The 17,154-nt window shown below is 38.3% G+C and overlaps 1 protein-coding gene across 3 annotated transcripts in view; it reads left to right on the forward strand.

Annotated features, from left to right (window-relative positions):
- Positions 1-17,154, forward strand: part of coro2aa (coronin 2Aa) — a 39,529-nt gene that overhangs the window by 12,981 nt on the left and 9,394 nt on the right. For 2 of the 3 annotated variants that reach the window (XM_014970370.2, XM_088006438.1), the window contains exon 2: positions 13,408-13,608. In XM_014970370.2, coding sequence (XP_014825856.1) covers positions 13,408-13,608 — 201 coding nt within the window. Of the gene's footprint in view, positions 1-5,705; positions 5,964-13,407; positions 13,609-17,154 lie in introns of those variants that run through there. The other variant, XM_014970371.2, reaches the window with a different exon arrangement.

Consider the following 17,154-nt stretch of genomic DNA (forward strand, 5'->3'; position numbering starts at 1 on the left):
GCCTCGAGGGGAAACCAGGTGCTGCCCAGTCAAAACACGGCCAAGACTGAAGGACGCCGTCAAAATCTCCATCCTGCTTTCACCCAGAGAAGAGAGCCGAGTCTCCAGGATCAAACCATTTTATTCGTAATATCGTCTTATTTTAAGTCTGCATTAAGAAAAAAATGTTCCAAGTATGTTCCATCAGAAAAAAGACATGTAAAGATTTCCTAAAGTATTACATTCCTAGCAATAAATGAGTAAATAAATTGTCAATTTTAAGTTGCAAATGCATTTAAAGAGCCTCAGTGAAAACGTGCTTATACGTTCTTGGCTCTTTGGTGCAAAAAACTGATTAAAAATCAACTAATTACTGTGCGTTTGTGTAAAGACTGCATGAAAACAGCCCTTTGTTTACCCTGTGAAAATGACTCAAATAGTCCAAATAGAATTTTTTTTCTCCTTTTTTCTGGAAAGTTTCTGTTTGTCTTAGAAGGGATGGAAACTCCACGTTTGACCTGTTTTGTGTTTCCACTTTGCTCCCAAGTTTGTTGTATCCTAAAGGAAAATAATGAAAATTTAAGATCTCTCACTAACAAGATATTTACATGGAAAACCTTTATAAAAGCCTGATATTGTAGCAAAATTCAAGATGCCACATTGACTGACAGGTACATTATTGCAAGAGAATGTGAAATAAAATGAAAAATCACCACACCCCCCCGGGGGGTTCTGTTCGTTTAAGTGCTATTAATAAAAATTTAACAAACCATAGAAGAAAAAAGTGGATTAAAGTTGCTTAAAAACCTCTTCTGCTCTTAATGTAACAAATAAGACACTAATGGTAGAACTATAAACAACCAAAAAGCAAGAAGGAGCGCACAGAGCCACCATGACGCATGACAACAAAATGAGCAGGGGTGATTTTTGTACTTATTTTATTTATTCACCTGTTAAATTAATTTAAATTGGTACCAATAAGTCTCTCCTTAAGGATGAATAGTTAATAAATGAATTCATGTCTAAATCACTCGTAAGCGTTTATTTTGCGTTAAGGCTACCAAATTAGCCAAATCTGTATTTTAATTTGAAGTTGTTATACTAAACATTTAATTTGTAAGCACAATAATTTGTTTTAGCATTTAGTCTCATTTTCACCCTTAATTAATGCATAATCAGTTATTTATGACTTATAAAGTGCTTATAGATTAATTAATATATCTACAAACTGTTTAGTAGCCACCTAATAGAGGAGCCTTGTTGCAAAGTGTTACCTTTTTAATTAAATTGAACAGAATCGTATTCTGTCCTGTTTGTCACAGAAAAGAACTGTTCAAAGGAATCAAATCATTTGTGAATGTCTCATCAATAGTTGGAAGCTTATGGGACTCCTGACCCGTTTTCATTGGTAATGGTACCCAGTACAGTTCTGGTTCTGGTTCTGGACCTGCATGAAAGCAACAAAAGAGCCATAAATTCCTGTCTGCTCAGATAAGTGTTTATTTATTTGAACCTTTGACTTAACGCCTCTGTTTCCTGGTTGAAAGCTCGGCGTGTTTATGGGATGTTGTGATTTTAAAAATGAGCCAAACTGATAGTGGAGGCCACCTTCTGTCTTATCTCAGAGATGCTTTATGGCCGATGGACTTTGATTGTTTTTTTGTGAAATTTGTCATTATTTCCAGCTTGCATGCTCTTGTTTTCTTCCGTTTTTGCAGCGTGTGTGTATTTCTGTGACGCTCCTGATGCAACTCGGCCTCAGTTTGCTGTGCTGACGGCAGCTGGGCGGGAATGAGGCGGCGGCGTTGCTAGGCCGCATGTTGTTTGCAAACACTGAGGCATAAATGTGAAATGGAAGCTGAGTTGGCACCGCAGTGCATGTACTGGATCAGAACCTGTCAGAACATGGCCGGGTATAGACTAATCGGTTTGGCATTTATTGCCTTCCAAGAGGATAGAAATGTAAATTATTTTAAGGTACACCAGGACAGAAATGTTCAATATAATGAGACTGAACTGGGAAAAAATTTAATTTACTTCATTTTGTTCATGAATGCAACTACAAACATAAAATGTTCCGTTTCTATTAGAGCTTCTAGATCAATCCAATCACTGGGTTACCATCCTGAATCATGTTCATTACAGTTTTTGCATAAAATATTCTTAGATAATGAGATTTCAGTCTCCTCAGTTCTGTCTTAGTTGAGCTGTTTTAGGACGTCTTGTCACTTTAAATCCATGTAAGCTGCTGCTGGCCACTCAACATTCACACTCGGCATGAAATTGGCTGCAAACTGATGTGCATTTACACAACTGTACATCTTTGAAAAGCAGACGTGGAGCCTCCTGCACAACCAACCAGAATGCAGAAAATGGTTTCTGGATAGTGAGTCAACAACAAAACACTTGTCTTTTCCAGCAGCCATTGTACAGCGCATACAGATGTAAATCCAGCCGCCCAAACATCCTGGAATGCCATTCGAGTTGCTAGGCAACTGGCATGGCTGGGGTTGCTAGGTTACGGTGCAGCGTGACTGAACAATCAGGATGTTTTTGAATCAACTCATTTTCCAGACACCAAAAAACATGAACTTATTGGTTTGTTTTGTTTTAAAGCATCTTGCCTTTATTCAGAAACAGTTCAGACCCAAATGGAAACATAAGAATGTGTAAAATGTGAATTTTGCATAAAGGGTCTGCTTTATATGAATAGTTGGTTCCCAGGCCTCTGCAGAGCTGAATGATGCATCCGGAGGACTTGGCCGCTTCTGTTGGGTCAAAACGTTTAGCGATCTTCATTTGGCCTGTCATAACAAATGTTCCTGGACGATAATTTGCCCCAGATGATATTTTCAATAAACGGTAATATTGTTGTTTTTGAGACCATTTTCATGTAACAATATGGTAATGACATAATAATGCTAGTATGCCCTTCCAGAGACCAATAAGCTTAAAATTGTAATGAACATTTAACCCTGGAACCGGAAGACATTTTAATCATTTAAAATAAACAAAAAGTAAAATAAAGTGAATTATGAAGTCTCTGTAAATTAAATTGTCCTTCAAGAAAAAGTCTGGTTGAAACCAAAACATCAGACTTAAGTTTTATCATCCAGTTTTTGGTAGAAAAAGAGAAAAGATAAATCATGCAAATGGGAGTTATTGATCTCACTTATCATTTTTATTTATTGCTTATTGGCCTAAACTTCATTGATATTTAGCATTAGCTGCTTCTCCACTTTGTTTCACAACCTCAAACATTTATTCTGTGCAAAAGTCCCGGTACCAAATAAAGTCCAAATAAAACCATCTCTTCTCTGATAGTTCCAACCTTTTACTTTATGATAAAAAGCAGAAATATTTTATCAAAACTAAAGCAGCTGCATTGTTTGACAGACTTGCTTCTTATTTTCACATTCCCAGCTGCAGCCGTCGCGCCAAAGCGAACGGACCCGTTATGTAACGGCGCGTTAGCTTTAGCGGCTAACCAGGTCGATACGAGTGGAAGAGCTGGATGTTGACATGCTGGCCTAACGAGGGGATCAATGATCGCTGCGGCACAAACGTGACCTCCTGCACGCCAACACAGGCCCAGATCGGCTTCGGCTTGATTGTTTTGGAAAACTGTGCTTTTTACTTTTGAGTAATTTTATTATGAAGTATTTTTACTCTTAAGTAAAATTTTTATTTTTTTTTTACCCACCGAATGAAACATGTTTTAACCAAAGATTCAGATGACACACACCCGCAGTGTCGGTTAAAGTTTCATAAGTTTTTTTTTTATTGAAAGAAACTTATTTTTTACTTGTATGAATTATTGTCCTTTTCATCCTTAAAGTACCAAACATTTCCACTTAAATTCATATTTTGATCCATCTAATGATGCAGAAAACACAAAGTCTAAGGAGTTTTTTTCACAGCCTTTCAGTCATTATTTTCAGCTCTGTTTGTTGCTGGTAGCTGGAAGGCGACAGTATGAGGATTTGTTTACAAGTTTATCTTGCAGATGGAAACGTGATCTGGGAGACTTTTCACCAAACGAGTCCCTGACAGAAGTTTACAGATGTTCCCTCAGGACATGAGAAACAAACAGGCTGAAACTGAACACAGATGTTCACGTTTACAGTTATTTACTTTTATATCCGAGGTGATCTGTCTGGAAATGCTGCAGGAGATTTTTCAGATTCTGCAAACCTTTTAGTTAACCTCTTACTGTAGCCTCTCTGAAGCCTGGATTCAGACTGAACAAGTCGATCTGGACTGAAACAAAGAGTTAAAAAGGTGGAATTAACATGTCGCAGCGTGAAGTCACACATGCAAGGTCCCGCCCTGATTTCTCTGCTGGAGAGCAAAAGCCGCTAGCCGCCACCGACTGCTACTGCTTTTAGCTGTTAAGCTATCAACATGTCGCGCTAAATCTTAAATGCGTTGTTGATTGTATAATAGGAAAAGGGACCGAGTGCTTTGCTGCTAATGGTCAACTCTGTGACAAGTAGATAACAAGACCAGGAAACGGTTTTAGTTTTAAAAATGGTGAGGGAAGTGGGTCAGTTATGCTAGCTTGACTTTGACAACCTTAGCATGTAGATGTGCTGCAGAATTCAGTTTTTTTTTTTTTAGTCGACCTCTCTGACTCCGACTCTGACAGATCATCTGTAGAGCAGGAGTTCAGATTAACTAATCGACCACCTGCTGTGTTCAGACGATCATCTATGTCATAAACATCAAGCCTGAAAACAGAAAACTGTAACCGACTGAATGTTCTGCTCTTTGTGTGGGAAATGTTTCCGTGTTTTGTTGTTGTTGTTGTTGAATCCTGATGCGCTAGTGGAGCTGTTGTCAGTCAGTTGCTATGGCAACAGGTCTCTGTATTGCTTAGCTGACACAGAGAGCGAGGAAAAAATATATATTTTGTTAGCTACTCCAGTAAGGTTATAATGAACTGCAATAATAACACTTGTACGGTGTAAGCTAATTATAAATTATGCTAATGCTAACGAGTATGTTATGTTGGTGTGGGGGGCCCCAAATGAAAATCAGCTAAGGGCCTCAGAGGCTTTGGCCGGCCCTGCGATGAATCGCTTCAGCCTAGATATAACTAATGCAGAAAAGATAAAGGGGGTTTGAATATTTTAGCAAAACAAAAGTTTCATCATTTTTTTTTACCTTTTTAACATCTGAACCCATAAGAGATGAAATATCTCAAAGTTTTTTACTCACATATTTCACACAAAGGAATGTTTGATTTTTGCGCAACAAGAGCAAAGAGGGAGTGTCTGCCTCTTTCTTTTTTCTCTTTTCTTTCCTCTTTTTTCTCAATTTATCTCTCTCTCTTTCTCTCTCTCTCTCTTTCTCTCCCTCTCTCCTCTCTCTGTCTCTCTTTCTCTCTCTCTCTTTCTCTCTGTCTGTCTCTCTCTCCCCTCTCTCTCTCTCTCCCCTCTGTCTCTTTCTCTCTCTCTTTCTCTCTCTCTGTCTCTGTCTCTCTTTCTCTCTGTCCGTCTCTCTCTCCGCGTCTCTCTCTCTCTCCTCTCTCTTTCTCTCTGTCTCTTTCTCTCTGTCTGTCTCTCTCTCTGTCTGTCTCTCTCTCTCTCTCTCTCTCTCTCTCTCTGATTAGGTAAATGGTTGAGTAAACTCTGCGGCGGAGTGACTGAGTGTGATTACCTGCTGCTCCTCTCAGTCGCCTCCCTCTCTGGGAGTGTACATATCCTGCTCACTCCCTTTGCTTGTTCACACATGCACTCTGCCTCCCGCTGCACGCACACACACCCACACACACACTGACCTTCTCTCCTGGTTTTAACCCGGACTAACGGAGGAGTTTGGACTGGAGAGTCTGAGTTTTTGGCAGCAGCGTCGATCCGTTAGCCGAGCCGCTGCCAGCCGTTTTGGTTTTTTTTATTTTGCTGTTTGGACAACCGGAGTGAGTTTTTCTGACCTCAGGACGCGCCGCTGCTTCTCCGGACGCTGACGACTCGCTCAGCAGGGTGAGTCCTGCAGGACATTCATCTTTCACTCTTCAGACCTTTTCAGCCTGAGTCTCAGTTTTTATTTATTTTCCCTCAGGATTCAAACTTTAGAGCATGTCTGAAATGAGCTGAAGGCTTCGTTTTCCTTTATTTTTTTAGATTTAACTTTTGTTTTCTGTTTTTTATGACTAAACAGTGTTAATATGAAGAGCAGAGTAAATGAGCTCACGATCAAACAACTTGATCAAGTCAGTGGGTGTTTGCTTCACTGCAAAAACACATTTTGGTCTAGTTTCCACTGCAGATATCTTGGTAAATTTGAAATAAAATCAGACTGAATTACAAGTAACTTTTCACTTTAAGTCATTAATTCCTTTAATACTGATGAAAAAGTGACAGATTATTTCACTTAACATGGGAAAATTGGCAGATGTTAAATAATCTGCCAACTGATCTAGTACTTTTCATCAATTTTAAGGAATTATTGGCTTAAAACAAGTTCATATGTTGCTGAAAGGTTTGTAAGTTAATTTTAAGTGTACTAAGATATTTGCGCTAGAAGCTGAACTAAAGTTACTTGCTGTAATTTTGTGTTTTTGCAGTGTTCAAAATGCAGGCGGTGGTTTGGACGAGGTGTGCACCGATTTATCAGCCAGCTGATTTATCGGCGCAGATTTCCTTAGATTGTTGATTGGCCGATTCTTACAGATGAAGCAGATTTTATCTTCCTCAGCAAAGATCCTCCTCTGCTCTGCCTGCTTGGGAGGTTTGACTGATGGACCGGCCCATCAGTTCATGTTTGACCCGACTGTTAACAACTCAGCAACTTTCCTGCTATGTTTAGCAATAAAAAAAAGTCGTTACTGACCAAAATCGGCTTTTTAAAGATTTGTGATCAGCAATTGACCAGAAAACTGTAATCGGTGCATCCCTAGTTTGAACTGCTGTCATTTTTTTGTGATCAAGAATTGGATAATTTTCCCAACTCGCCTCCATCTGTTGTCGGGTGTCTGAGTTTGTTTTTTTCACGTCTTGTCGACTTACGGTAAAGCAGCTTCAGTGGAATCGCTTTCATAAACATCAGTGATGAGATTCAGCAGCTAATGGCCTGAAAGCTTGTGCAGAGACGGCTAATGGAGGAGTGAACTCATGATCTGCTCTTCGGACCTTTAAGATCCAGAGACGTTTTTACCTTCAGTCTTGCTGAATAAAACACGTTTAGAATCGCTGCTATCTGACCTGTTAAAAAAGATAAATGTTTCATTTTTCAGCTTTAAAATAAAGAGAAACATGTAACTTTTGCAGAAAGATGGTGTATACCTTTTCTTCTGAGATATTGTTTGTGGAAAATGATGAAAACCTGTTTTTGTTGAAGGTTTGTTTTTTAATATTTGGTTCTTTATCTTGTTAGTTGAGCCGTTGCGTAAAATCCAGAAAACGACAGTTTGTGAATGATTTCTAAATCCTCGTTCTCCTTCGTTAATTAATTTGATTTATTTTTTTAATCCCAACCACAACACATCTGATTCCTGAAGATTCCCGCTTTCTGATTTGCAAAAGATTTATTTTAATTTAGCTCTGATTTCAATGTCACAGAAAGTCCAGCTGTCACTGAAGTTTTCATATGTAGGGCTGCTCCTCCTCCACATGTTGCTGAGCACTGCAGGTCAGCTAAACTAAAAGATTACAATTGCAAGTGGCTGACTGCAGGCTGTACCGGAGCAGACAGCCCAACTAAGTCCTCTTTAGACTCCCAGAAAGGCAGATCTTTTGTTCCATCAGAAATAGAAAAGTATTTTGTTTTGATATTTGAATAAGTTAAGAAATATGACCAAATAAGGCAAAGATTTAAATATTTTTTTTACATTACAGAAAAATGGTGATATTGTGAAAGTAATGACAAAGGAGCAATGTTACCAGAAGAAAAATATAAAAATACAAGAAAGAAATCTTTGACAGTTAATATCTGACGCGTCTTATTTTGACTTACTTTGATTTATTATTCTTGCAATATTGCAACTAATTTCCATGTATAATCACGATTTGTCTGGTATTATGACTTCATCTTGTAGAATAACGACTTTATTCTTTTACATTTCAACTTACTGTCATACAGCTTTATCCTCGTATTTTTATAACTCTGTTCTCGTATTATTACAACTTTATTTTCATATTTATTCATGAATTATGATTTTATTGTCATAATTTAATTATCTTTTCTTAACTGGGCCCTAAAACTCTTGTAAAAAATGAGATTCTCTTCCCCGTGAAGTGTTGGTCAAACATGGTGCTAACGTTGAGTGGGCCGATTTCCACGTCACTCAGGACGTGAATAACGAGTCGCTACTGTGCTACAAGCTGCTGGGAGTAAAACAGTCGCTGGCGATTTCAAACATTCATAGGCGTGTTTCTTTGAGTTAGATAAGAGAAGTGGAGCAATTTAAAAATGTTCTCAGTTTCCTGAAAACAGATGTTTGCAGATGGTGGATGAGGGTTAAAACGTGTTGAAAAGGTGGAGATGTGTTAATCGAACATAAATCAAAGCTTGAAACCAGGAAGTTTGTTCCCTGCTGTGTGCCCACTCAGATGCTCCACGCCCTGTCCAGCAGACGGCTGCGCTCGCTAATCATTACCCGGCTTTGTCTCGTCATTAAATCACTCTGCAGTAAAACAGCCAGAATAAAATTTGTCATGAGCCAACCTGAAGAAATGGAGCATAAATACAGGAAGCCTGAGCGTGGCGTTAATCTGCGTTTCCAGGGTTTTATTGAAACAGAAAGTGGGATTTCTGCGTTTGTTTTGTGCATGACTGAGCTTTAAGATGTTTTCTGTCAGGTACATGCAGACGTTTATCCCGTCTCATCCCCTCAAACGTGTTCCCTGCTGTAATGAAGCAGCCTGGGATTATCGCCTGTTATCCTATTACCGCTCAGTTTGTAAGCTGTCAGGTGTGGACGACATCAGGCAGCGGCAGCCATTCATACCTGTGTGCAGATATGCCATGACATGCGTTCACACCTGTGCATTCCTCGTCTTGGATTTCAGCCTGAGAGTTGGGAAAACATCCCACCTCCAGTCAGGAGAGGCACAGCCTTGAACATTTCTGCCAAAAACTTGGGAAAACTGAGGAAAAAAACAAGGAAGTTTGAAATTTGCTAGAAAAAATTCAGAAGATTTTGAGGTTAATCTCCAAGTTTTCCAGAGAAACGAGGAGATTTCTGATTTTGAAAAGTTGAAAATTTACAAGGTTAATCTCAGGAATTTTGAGATTATTCATGGAAATATGAATTTGAAAAGTCAAAAAGGTGCTAGAAAAAATTTTTATTTTGAGATTAATCTCAGAAATGTCTTTTTTCTAGATCATTAGTTTGAAAATTAAAAAAGGTGCGAGAAAAAAAACTATCTTAAATTTTTTAGCAAAAAATGTGTAAATGTCTGAGTTTGAAGCCGTCGGTTTGCTAGAAAAAAAATCATTTTCAGGTTCGTCTCAGAAATTCTTTGAGAAAAAAACTTGGAAATTTGAGTTTGAAAAGTCAAAAACTTTTGAGAAAAAAATATGAAATTTTTTTTGAGAAAATACTTTCTATAAAATCTGAGTTTTCCAATTTTTATTTTTTTTCGCTCAAATCTTAGTTTAACTTCAAACTGATTTTTCTAGCAAATTTTCAACTGTTAAAATTCTTGGGTTTTTTTGTCCTTGCTTTATTCTAGAAAAATTAGTAAGTTTTCTCCTCTTGTTTGTCTCCAACGGCCCTAATACGGCATCGTAACATGGCTCCTGTCACGAGTGTCGTTTCCTGCTGTATTGACGGATTGATGCTGTTTGGACTTTGGCTTTAAAGGTTTGGATTGTACTTCCAGATCTGCAACAGACCAGAATAGAAAAAGTCCAGCAGTAGTCTAGACGGGTAGAGAGGAGTGTCGGCCAATGTGACTTACAGTCATATTTAAATCCGTAGGTGAGGCAGAGGTGAGTACATACAGCTGGTTTATAGTGCTGAGTCATTACTTTGAACAGGCAGTATGTTAGGAGTTTGGTCATCAACCCTGAGCACCATTATAGAAGCTGGAGCTGCTATTTAATTGGGATTAATTAAGTATTTTTAATTTAAATAGTTTTGTTCATTTACTGCATTTTGTTCTAGATGGAATGACATCAGCAATGACTTTAAGGAAGATTTATTTACAAGAGGAGAAACATTTCATGGCTCCTGGTTGATGAGCTTTCTGGGTGTGAAAGTCCCATAAAGTTTAGTCCAAGATCAGAGGAAAGGCGGTAAAAAAACCAAAAACATCTCAGACTCATTTAGCTAATTTAGCTTGAGTTCAAGATTACAGAAACCCTGTTTAGGTTTGTCAAAACTTCTAGAACAATGTTCTTTTTCTGAGGCAGATGAAAGTAGAGACTTGATTCAATTCAAAGACTCTATTTACCCAAAAAGGAAATTAAATTCAGTCGCCATAGATGGTGATGCTAAGGGCATGAAGGATCTCCAGTAGCAGTCAGTGTTGCAGTGAATCTCAAGAAGCCTCTGACTGAAGACTGTTGCCATAAGACAACTGTGATGCTAACATGCTAACAGCTCGATATCCAGGCAGCAGAGATGATATTCTGCAGATGTACTTTATTAACCGAGTCTGGAAAATGATTGTAATTCCTGAAGAAATCCCGATGGAGACCTCTTTCACAGATTTTAGGAACGTTTCGGTAAAATCAGAGTTTGTTTTAAAATATTTTTGCACCATTCTGTAAATCCAATCTGTGTTTTCAGTTCAGTTTTACGACTGCATGCTGTGGTTTTTTTACGACAAACACATTTTCCTCGGGCAGAACGGACGGCGTCTCCGTTTCTTCAGAGAAACTCTTGGGAATAAAACAAATTTCCTGCTGTCACCGAGCGCACCTCGCCGGCGTTTGATCAGCAAGACGTCGGTGTATAAATAGGCAGGACGGCGTTTGGGTCGTCAGCAGGCCGCCGTGGACCTGCAGCTGCCAATGGCCTGATTACGATCAGCTGCTGCTGCTGTAAGCCTCAGCAGGACATGACTGCTGATTAGAGCAGATCTGACCCGATGCAGCAAGCTGAGCGTTTATCTGACACGGATCATCAGATGGAGCCGTCCAGAACAGACACCAGAGATGCTAAATGGTTAGCTTAGCTTCAGTGTTGATTCAGGGTTTGTTAGTTGGGCTGGAGTGCAGCAGGTGGAAATGTTTGATCATTTCATGATTTTTCTGCCTGATATTTTCTTTTATCCTCCAAAGTTGAGTTGAAGTTGTTACTTTATTGATTAATAATCTAGTTAATCTGTGTTTACAGCAGATTATAGGCTAATGAAGCTCCATATGTTTACATAAGATGAAGGATTTCTGTAGAGGTTTCCCTTATTCTCTCCGTCCAACGGTTGGATGGACAGAATTTGGTTGTCTGTTCATCCATCCACCTGGTTGTTTTTCTTTCCATCCATCCTTCTGGTCATCCATCCAGTTATTCCATCTATATGTCTATTTGGTTGATGGATCGGTCTGCTTTAACTCATCTGTTAGACAGTAAGCTTCATTTCTGTGCATTTACTATTTTAAATAAGGAGGATTTTCTTGCCAAATTGTCTGTATTTCTGCAATTAAAAAAAGGTCAAAGCTCTCAGATCAGCATCTGTACAAGCTGAAAGCTGTTTGTATTCCAGCGCTGTGCATGCCGAGGGGAACAGAGACGCCACACCCATCAAAAACAAAGACGTGGATCACTTTTAACAATTTAATTTTATTCTGTCAACACAACAGCTGCTCATCCGTTGAGCTCAGCAGCCATTTCACGCCTGAATTAAAGGAAAAGATCTCAGAAAGACCTGGAGAAGAATCCATCACAACAACTTCAGAGGATTACAAGATTACCAAAATGTAGAGAAAAGAGATTATTTTAGACTTTTGGATCAAACTAAATGTGATAATAATGTTACTTAAGCTTTTCTTTTATAAAACCAAGCCAGATTAATAACTCTCATGAGATCAAAAATGTTTGCTGCTGTTTTATGTTTGTCGGCGCTGCCGGTCAGGTTGTGTTGAAGAGCGTTCTTGTGCAGCTCTCTGTCAGGTATGGAGGCACAGCGTTAGCGGTTAGCTCGTTTTGACGCCCTATGGCCAAGAGGTGAGAGGTTGGAAGCGTAAACTGAGACATGAAGTCACGGCTGTGTCTCTTTTGCTTTAGCTGGACTCGTCCTGTCAGCACCACCAGCATCAGGCTAACCTTTATTTATTTGGCCATCATCATCATCCGAGCTACTCATTAGAATTAGGTCATTGTTTTATGTTGGATCTGTCTGGAAACAGAAAGTTGTGATGAGATCACACCTTGTGCTGACCGTTTTTCCTGCAGGTTGTTGTTTTTTTTTAGCTGTAGCATCTTGTAAACGTCGGCCTCCACCCTTTATTCATAAGTAATGAGCTTCAGCAGGAGGCAGAGCAGACATGCCGGCTGGCCGAGGCTCGTCCCGGTGGACCGCAGCCTCTTATCTCTCTCTGTAACGACATATGCATCGACCAGCAAGACGAGGAAATGGGCTAAAAAGAGCCTCAGGATTCAGGAAGGCTTTTTCTGCCATCATGGTTTAAGTGCCGAGTTATTTGTTCGATCACAGATGATCTGAAGTAAAACAAAGATTACCCAAAAATTGATACATTTTTAGAATTATTTGTAATTCAAATTACTTTATTTAAAAATATTTTTTAAATATTTCAGATTATTTTACATTTAAAATTAGTTGAAGAAATTAAATGATTTTAAATCATTTTAATTGGTATTGCAATATTTTGGTAATATGAAAACGATATCCGTATCGGTCCTGATATTGGAAAAATTCTTGATCGGGTTTCGGTTCTGACCCATAAGTCAGTCTATTTCTGTGCTTTCTTATTTATTTTACATTATATTTAGGATTCCTAATTCTAAATTCTGAACCATTTAAATTTGTTGCAGTTTGTTTTACCAACTAGTCAACCTGTTATTTCTGACGGCGTCTTTATTCATCCTAATTGCTCTGACTGAACTGATTAGTTGTTTTTTAACATGTTTAGTAAATGCATAGTAAACCAATGTTTTTAAGATTTAATCAATAAAGCTGATTTATCACTCAGATGTACTTATTTTTGTTCAGCTCCTGAACATTTTCATTCTTTACTGATGTAATTGACTAAACAAACTCAGAAAAGTGATTTAACTCTGTTAAATTGAATCCTTTATTTAGAGTTGAGTATTTTCCTAAATTCCATTTAAAGCAATAAATTATCCATCATCTATTATCAGAATTTCTTAGTAAGAGTTCAAACAAACAGCATGTTTGAATTTATGGTGAATGTCTTTGTAGACTCGTGGTTTATGTAGCGGTGAAGCAGACGTAGCGTCGTTTCTCCTTCTCTGACCTCCATGTTTCTCCCTCCTCCTCCTCCTCTTCCTCCTCTCAGATGACATGGCGTCCTCAGTACCGCAGCTCCAAGTTTCGCCACGTGTTCGGGAAAGCTGCCACTAAGGAGAACTGCTTCGATGGCGTGCCGATCACACGCAGCGTCCAGGACAACCACTTCTGCGCCGTCAACCCTCGCTTCGTTGCCATCATCACGGAGTGCGCCGGGGGCGGAGCCTTCCTGGTCCTGTCGGTCAGCCATGTGAGTTTGCACCGATTTAGCAGGGAAGACACTGAGGGGACGACTGCTGCACCTCTCCTGCTTTATAAATTCATGAACTGTTCAGATGGGAGCTGAATAAATGGAACCAGAGCAAAGTCGATGCGAGTTTAATAATTACAAAGGACTGTCCATAAAAATCGGAGATGAAAGAGCTGGAAGCATCTGTGAGATCGGCATCTGTACAAGTCAACCAACACGATTAATTTAATCTCAGTATTGATGCAGCCGTTCGATAAATGCTTGAGGTTTGTTTGAGAATAAATTTTAGTCAAGTACTCGAGAAAGAAGCCTTTATGGCAGAGTGGATGGAGATAGTTGGGTTTTAACTGGTTGCATTTACTCAAGTTGCCTTTTTATGAAAAATTACTTTTATTAGCATTTTTACCGTGCTGTGCTTATTACCTTTACTTGAGTAATGTTGTGAAGTGTCACTGCTCTTACTTGAGTAATATTTCTGGATTCTCTTCCTACTTTGAGTAACTTCACTGAATCAAGAACAAACATATTTTGACCAAAAATTCACAAGACACAAACTCATTCTGTAGTTTTTTTTAAAATAAGGTTTTTATTGAAAGAAACTGATTTGGAAAATCTTTCTGATTTTGTCATTTATTTATGTGAATTATTTTCATTTTGGTCTTTTAAAAATACCAAAATGGCAAAAATCCCGACTCTGGTTGTTTCTGGATGACACTGGGAGAAGGATTCTTTAAATAATGGATTATTGGTCTCATACCGATAATCCATTATTCTTTAAATAATGGATTATTGGTCTCATACCGATAATCCATTATTCTTATTATTCTTTAAATAATGGATTATTGGTCTCATACCGATAATCCATTATTCTTTAAATAATGGATTATTGGTCTCATACCGATAATCCATTATTCTTTAAATAATGGATTATTGGTCTCATACCGATAATCCATTATTCTTATTATTCTTTAAATAATGGATTATTGGTCTCATACCGATAATCCATTATTCTTATTATTCTTTAAATAATGGATTATTGGTCTCATACCGATAATCCATTATTCTTTAAATAATGGATTATTGGTCTCATACCGATAATCCATTATTCTTTAAATAATGGATTATTGGTCTCATACCGATAATCCATTATTCTTTAAATAATGGATTATTGGTCTCATACCGATAATCCATTATTCTTATTATTCTTTAAATAATGGATTATTGGTCTCATACCGATAATCCATTATTCTTATTATTCTTTAAATAATGGATTATTGGTCTCATACCGATAATCCATTATTCTTATTATTCTTTAAATAATGGATTATCGGTCTCATACCGTACCGTTATGACATGGTGACAGTTTAAAGAAAAATGTTTTTATGAAATTATATACCACAGCTTTAAAGAGACTCTTTGTGTGACATTAGTCCTCCCCTCGTGACATTTCAGTGTCACAATTTTATCGATTTCTGCTCAAAAATGTGGAAAAACCATAAAAGTTTCTTGCTGTGGTTTTATTCCCCAGTTTCCTGTCGTAGCTGAAGGGCAATGGAGTTAAAACGGTGTGAATTTTTAGTCATAAACTAAATCCCCGTTTTGTGGTGAGATATTTTATGATCAATTTGATCAGCATTTTTATTGACGACTCCTCGTTCTTGCAGGTTAGAATGTGGCCCCTTTTGGCACTTTTTTCCCAGCAAGATTCATCATTCATTATTACAAAATATCAAGGAAAAAAAACCTGAGGTGACTGGGGGAATTTTGTGTTCATCTCCAGGTTAGAGGGATTTATGGTGCGGAGCTCTTCTTTCTTTCTTCCTGAGCGTTTGCACCAGCCTCCTGGCACGGCTCACGGTTGCATAGGAGCTCAGGAATGACTTATCTCATCTCTCGACCCTCCCTTGTGTCTCGAGGAGGTGAAACTTTCTCTCTTCACCATCCCACCGCTGCGTGCAATCAGTCTGCAGATAGAAACAAACATGTAAGCCACATGAACTGGTGGTCTGAAGGCTGACTCTGCCTGCAGGCCTGGGGTCCAGGGAACGCTCTGTTCCCACATAAATACCATTTTCAGACTCAGTTTGATCTGATATGAAGGGAGATGTCAAAAAGTTTTGATTTGGTGTCAAAACAGGAATCCATGAATCCATCTCCATTCTCCCTGTGCATCAGGCTGACTGGCTTTTCAGTCATAATTATCTTAATGTTTTACATTTTCATTTCTGCCAAAAGGATTTTTGCTGATTTATGTGGAATGAGGCAGCAGGAAGCCGTGTTGCGTGTCTGGATCTGTCAGGTCTGGTGAAGTCTAATAAATGCCTTGCAGGGACATTAATCTGAGCAATGCTGCATGGAGCTTACAATAAAAAAATACCTGGCAGACGTTTGAGAGTTGGAAAGGAGTTTTTTCTTTTACCTGCGTTTACCTCCAAACCAAACCGTACATCTGTGTCAACATGTCTGGATTTCTCTGGAGGTGCAAACAGAAAAAATCCACAAATCAAAACGTGGATCGTCGTTAGGTCGCCTTCTGTGGAAAAACTGGCTGGATTCGGTAACATCATCCAAAACTGGCCATTTATTACCAAATGTCATGAATACAGATTAGCTGCTTTGACTTTGAATTGTTTCTGAATTTAAACTAATTTGTCAAATCAAACTTTGCAAACCAGATCAGACTCTCTGTGGCCGATACAGATGTCAGGTGTTTCTTCTATTTAACAGAAACTTGTGTGCAAAAGTTAAATTTGTTTTATTGCCACAACTATGTGAAATAATCATTTTTAAAAGGGAAATCACCATATTTGAGTTGGTCATTTCGTTAAAAATTAAATTGCATATTTTCAGATTGGACCTTGGTGTGAAATGATTCAGATAGCAGATCGGAGCTCAGTGTTTCAGTCAGTGGCATCCAGTCTCTGGCTTTGCAGCAATCTCTCCAAAAACCAAGAATTACAGGAATCTTATGACTCTTGTTGTTTTTCATAGATAGAAAGAGGGAATTTCCAGTTTTTGTGAATTTAATAAACAGAAATGAGTTTATCTTACAGTATTTGACTTGAAGATTAATAATCGAAGCCAATCAAGGACAGATTTACCAATACTGAAGGCTGACAAATTGAGATTCATCCAATTCCAGCTGTCTTTTCTTTTTTTCATTTAATCAATCAAGTTTGTGTAGCACATTTCAGCAACAAGGCAGTTCAAAGTCCTTTACATCATAGAAATATGAAGTCATAAAAGCAACATGCAGTCAGCAATTAAGCAACCAGTAACAAACATCACAGTTTGTCATCATCTAGATATATTTTCTGATGGTACATGAACAGGGTAGGCAAGTATAAGCTCTGGCTTCAGCCTCCTCCTTTTCTGGTAAATTATGGGTTTGTTTGTTGCTTTTTGTTTCCTGTGTTGACAATTTACCAAAATAAAGTGAAGTGAAGTGAAAATGATCAATACGCATCAGATATGCTGATCAATGTTCCATTTATTATCACTCAGAAGAAACAGGCGAGTTTTTAGCTTTGATTTGAAGGAGCTCAG

Source organism: Poecilia mexicana, unplaced genomic scaffold (assembly GCF_051168715.1).
Source record: "Poecilia mexicana isolate PSO_F unplaced genomic scaffold, ASM5116871v1 scaffold_1, whole genome shotgun sequence".
NCBI classification, from domain to species: Eukaryota; Metazoa; Chordata; class Actinopteri; order Cyprinodontiformes; family Poeciliidae; genus Poecilia; species Poecilia mexicana.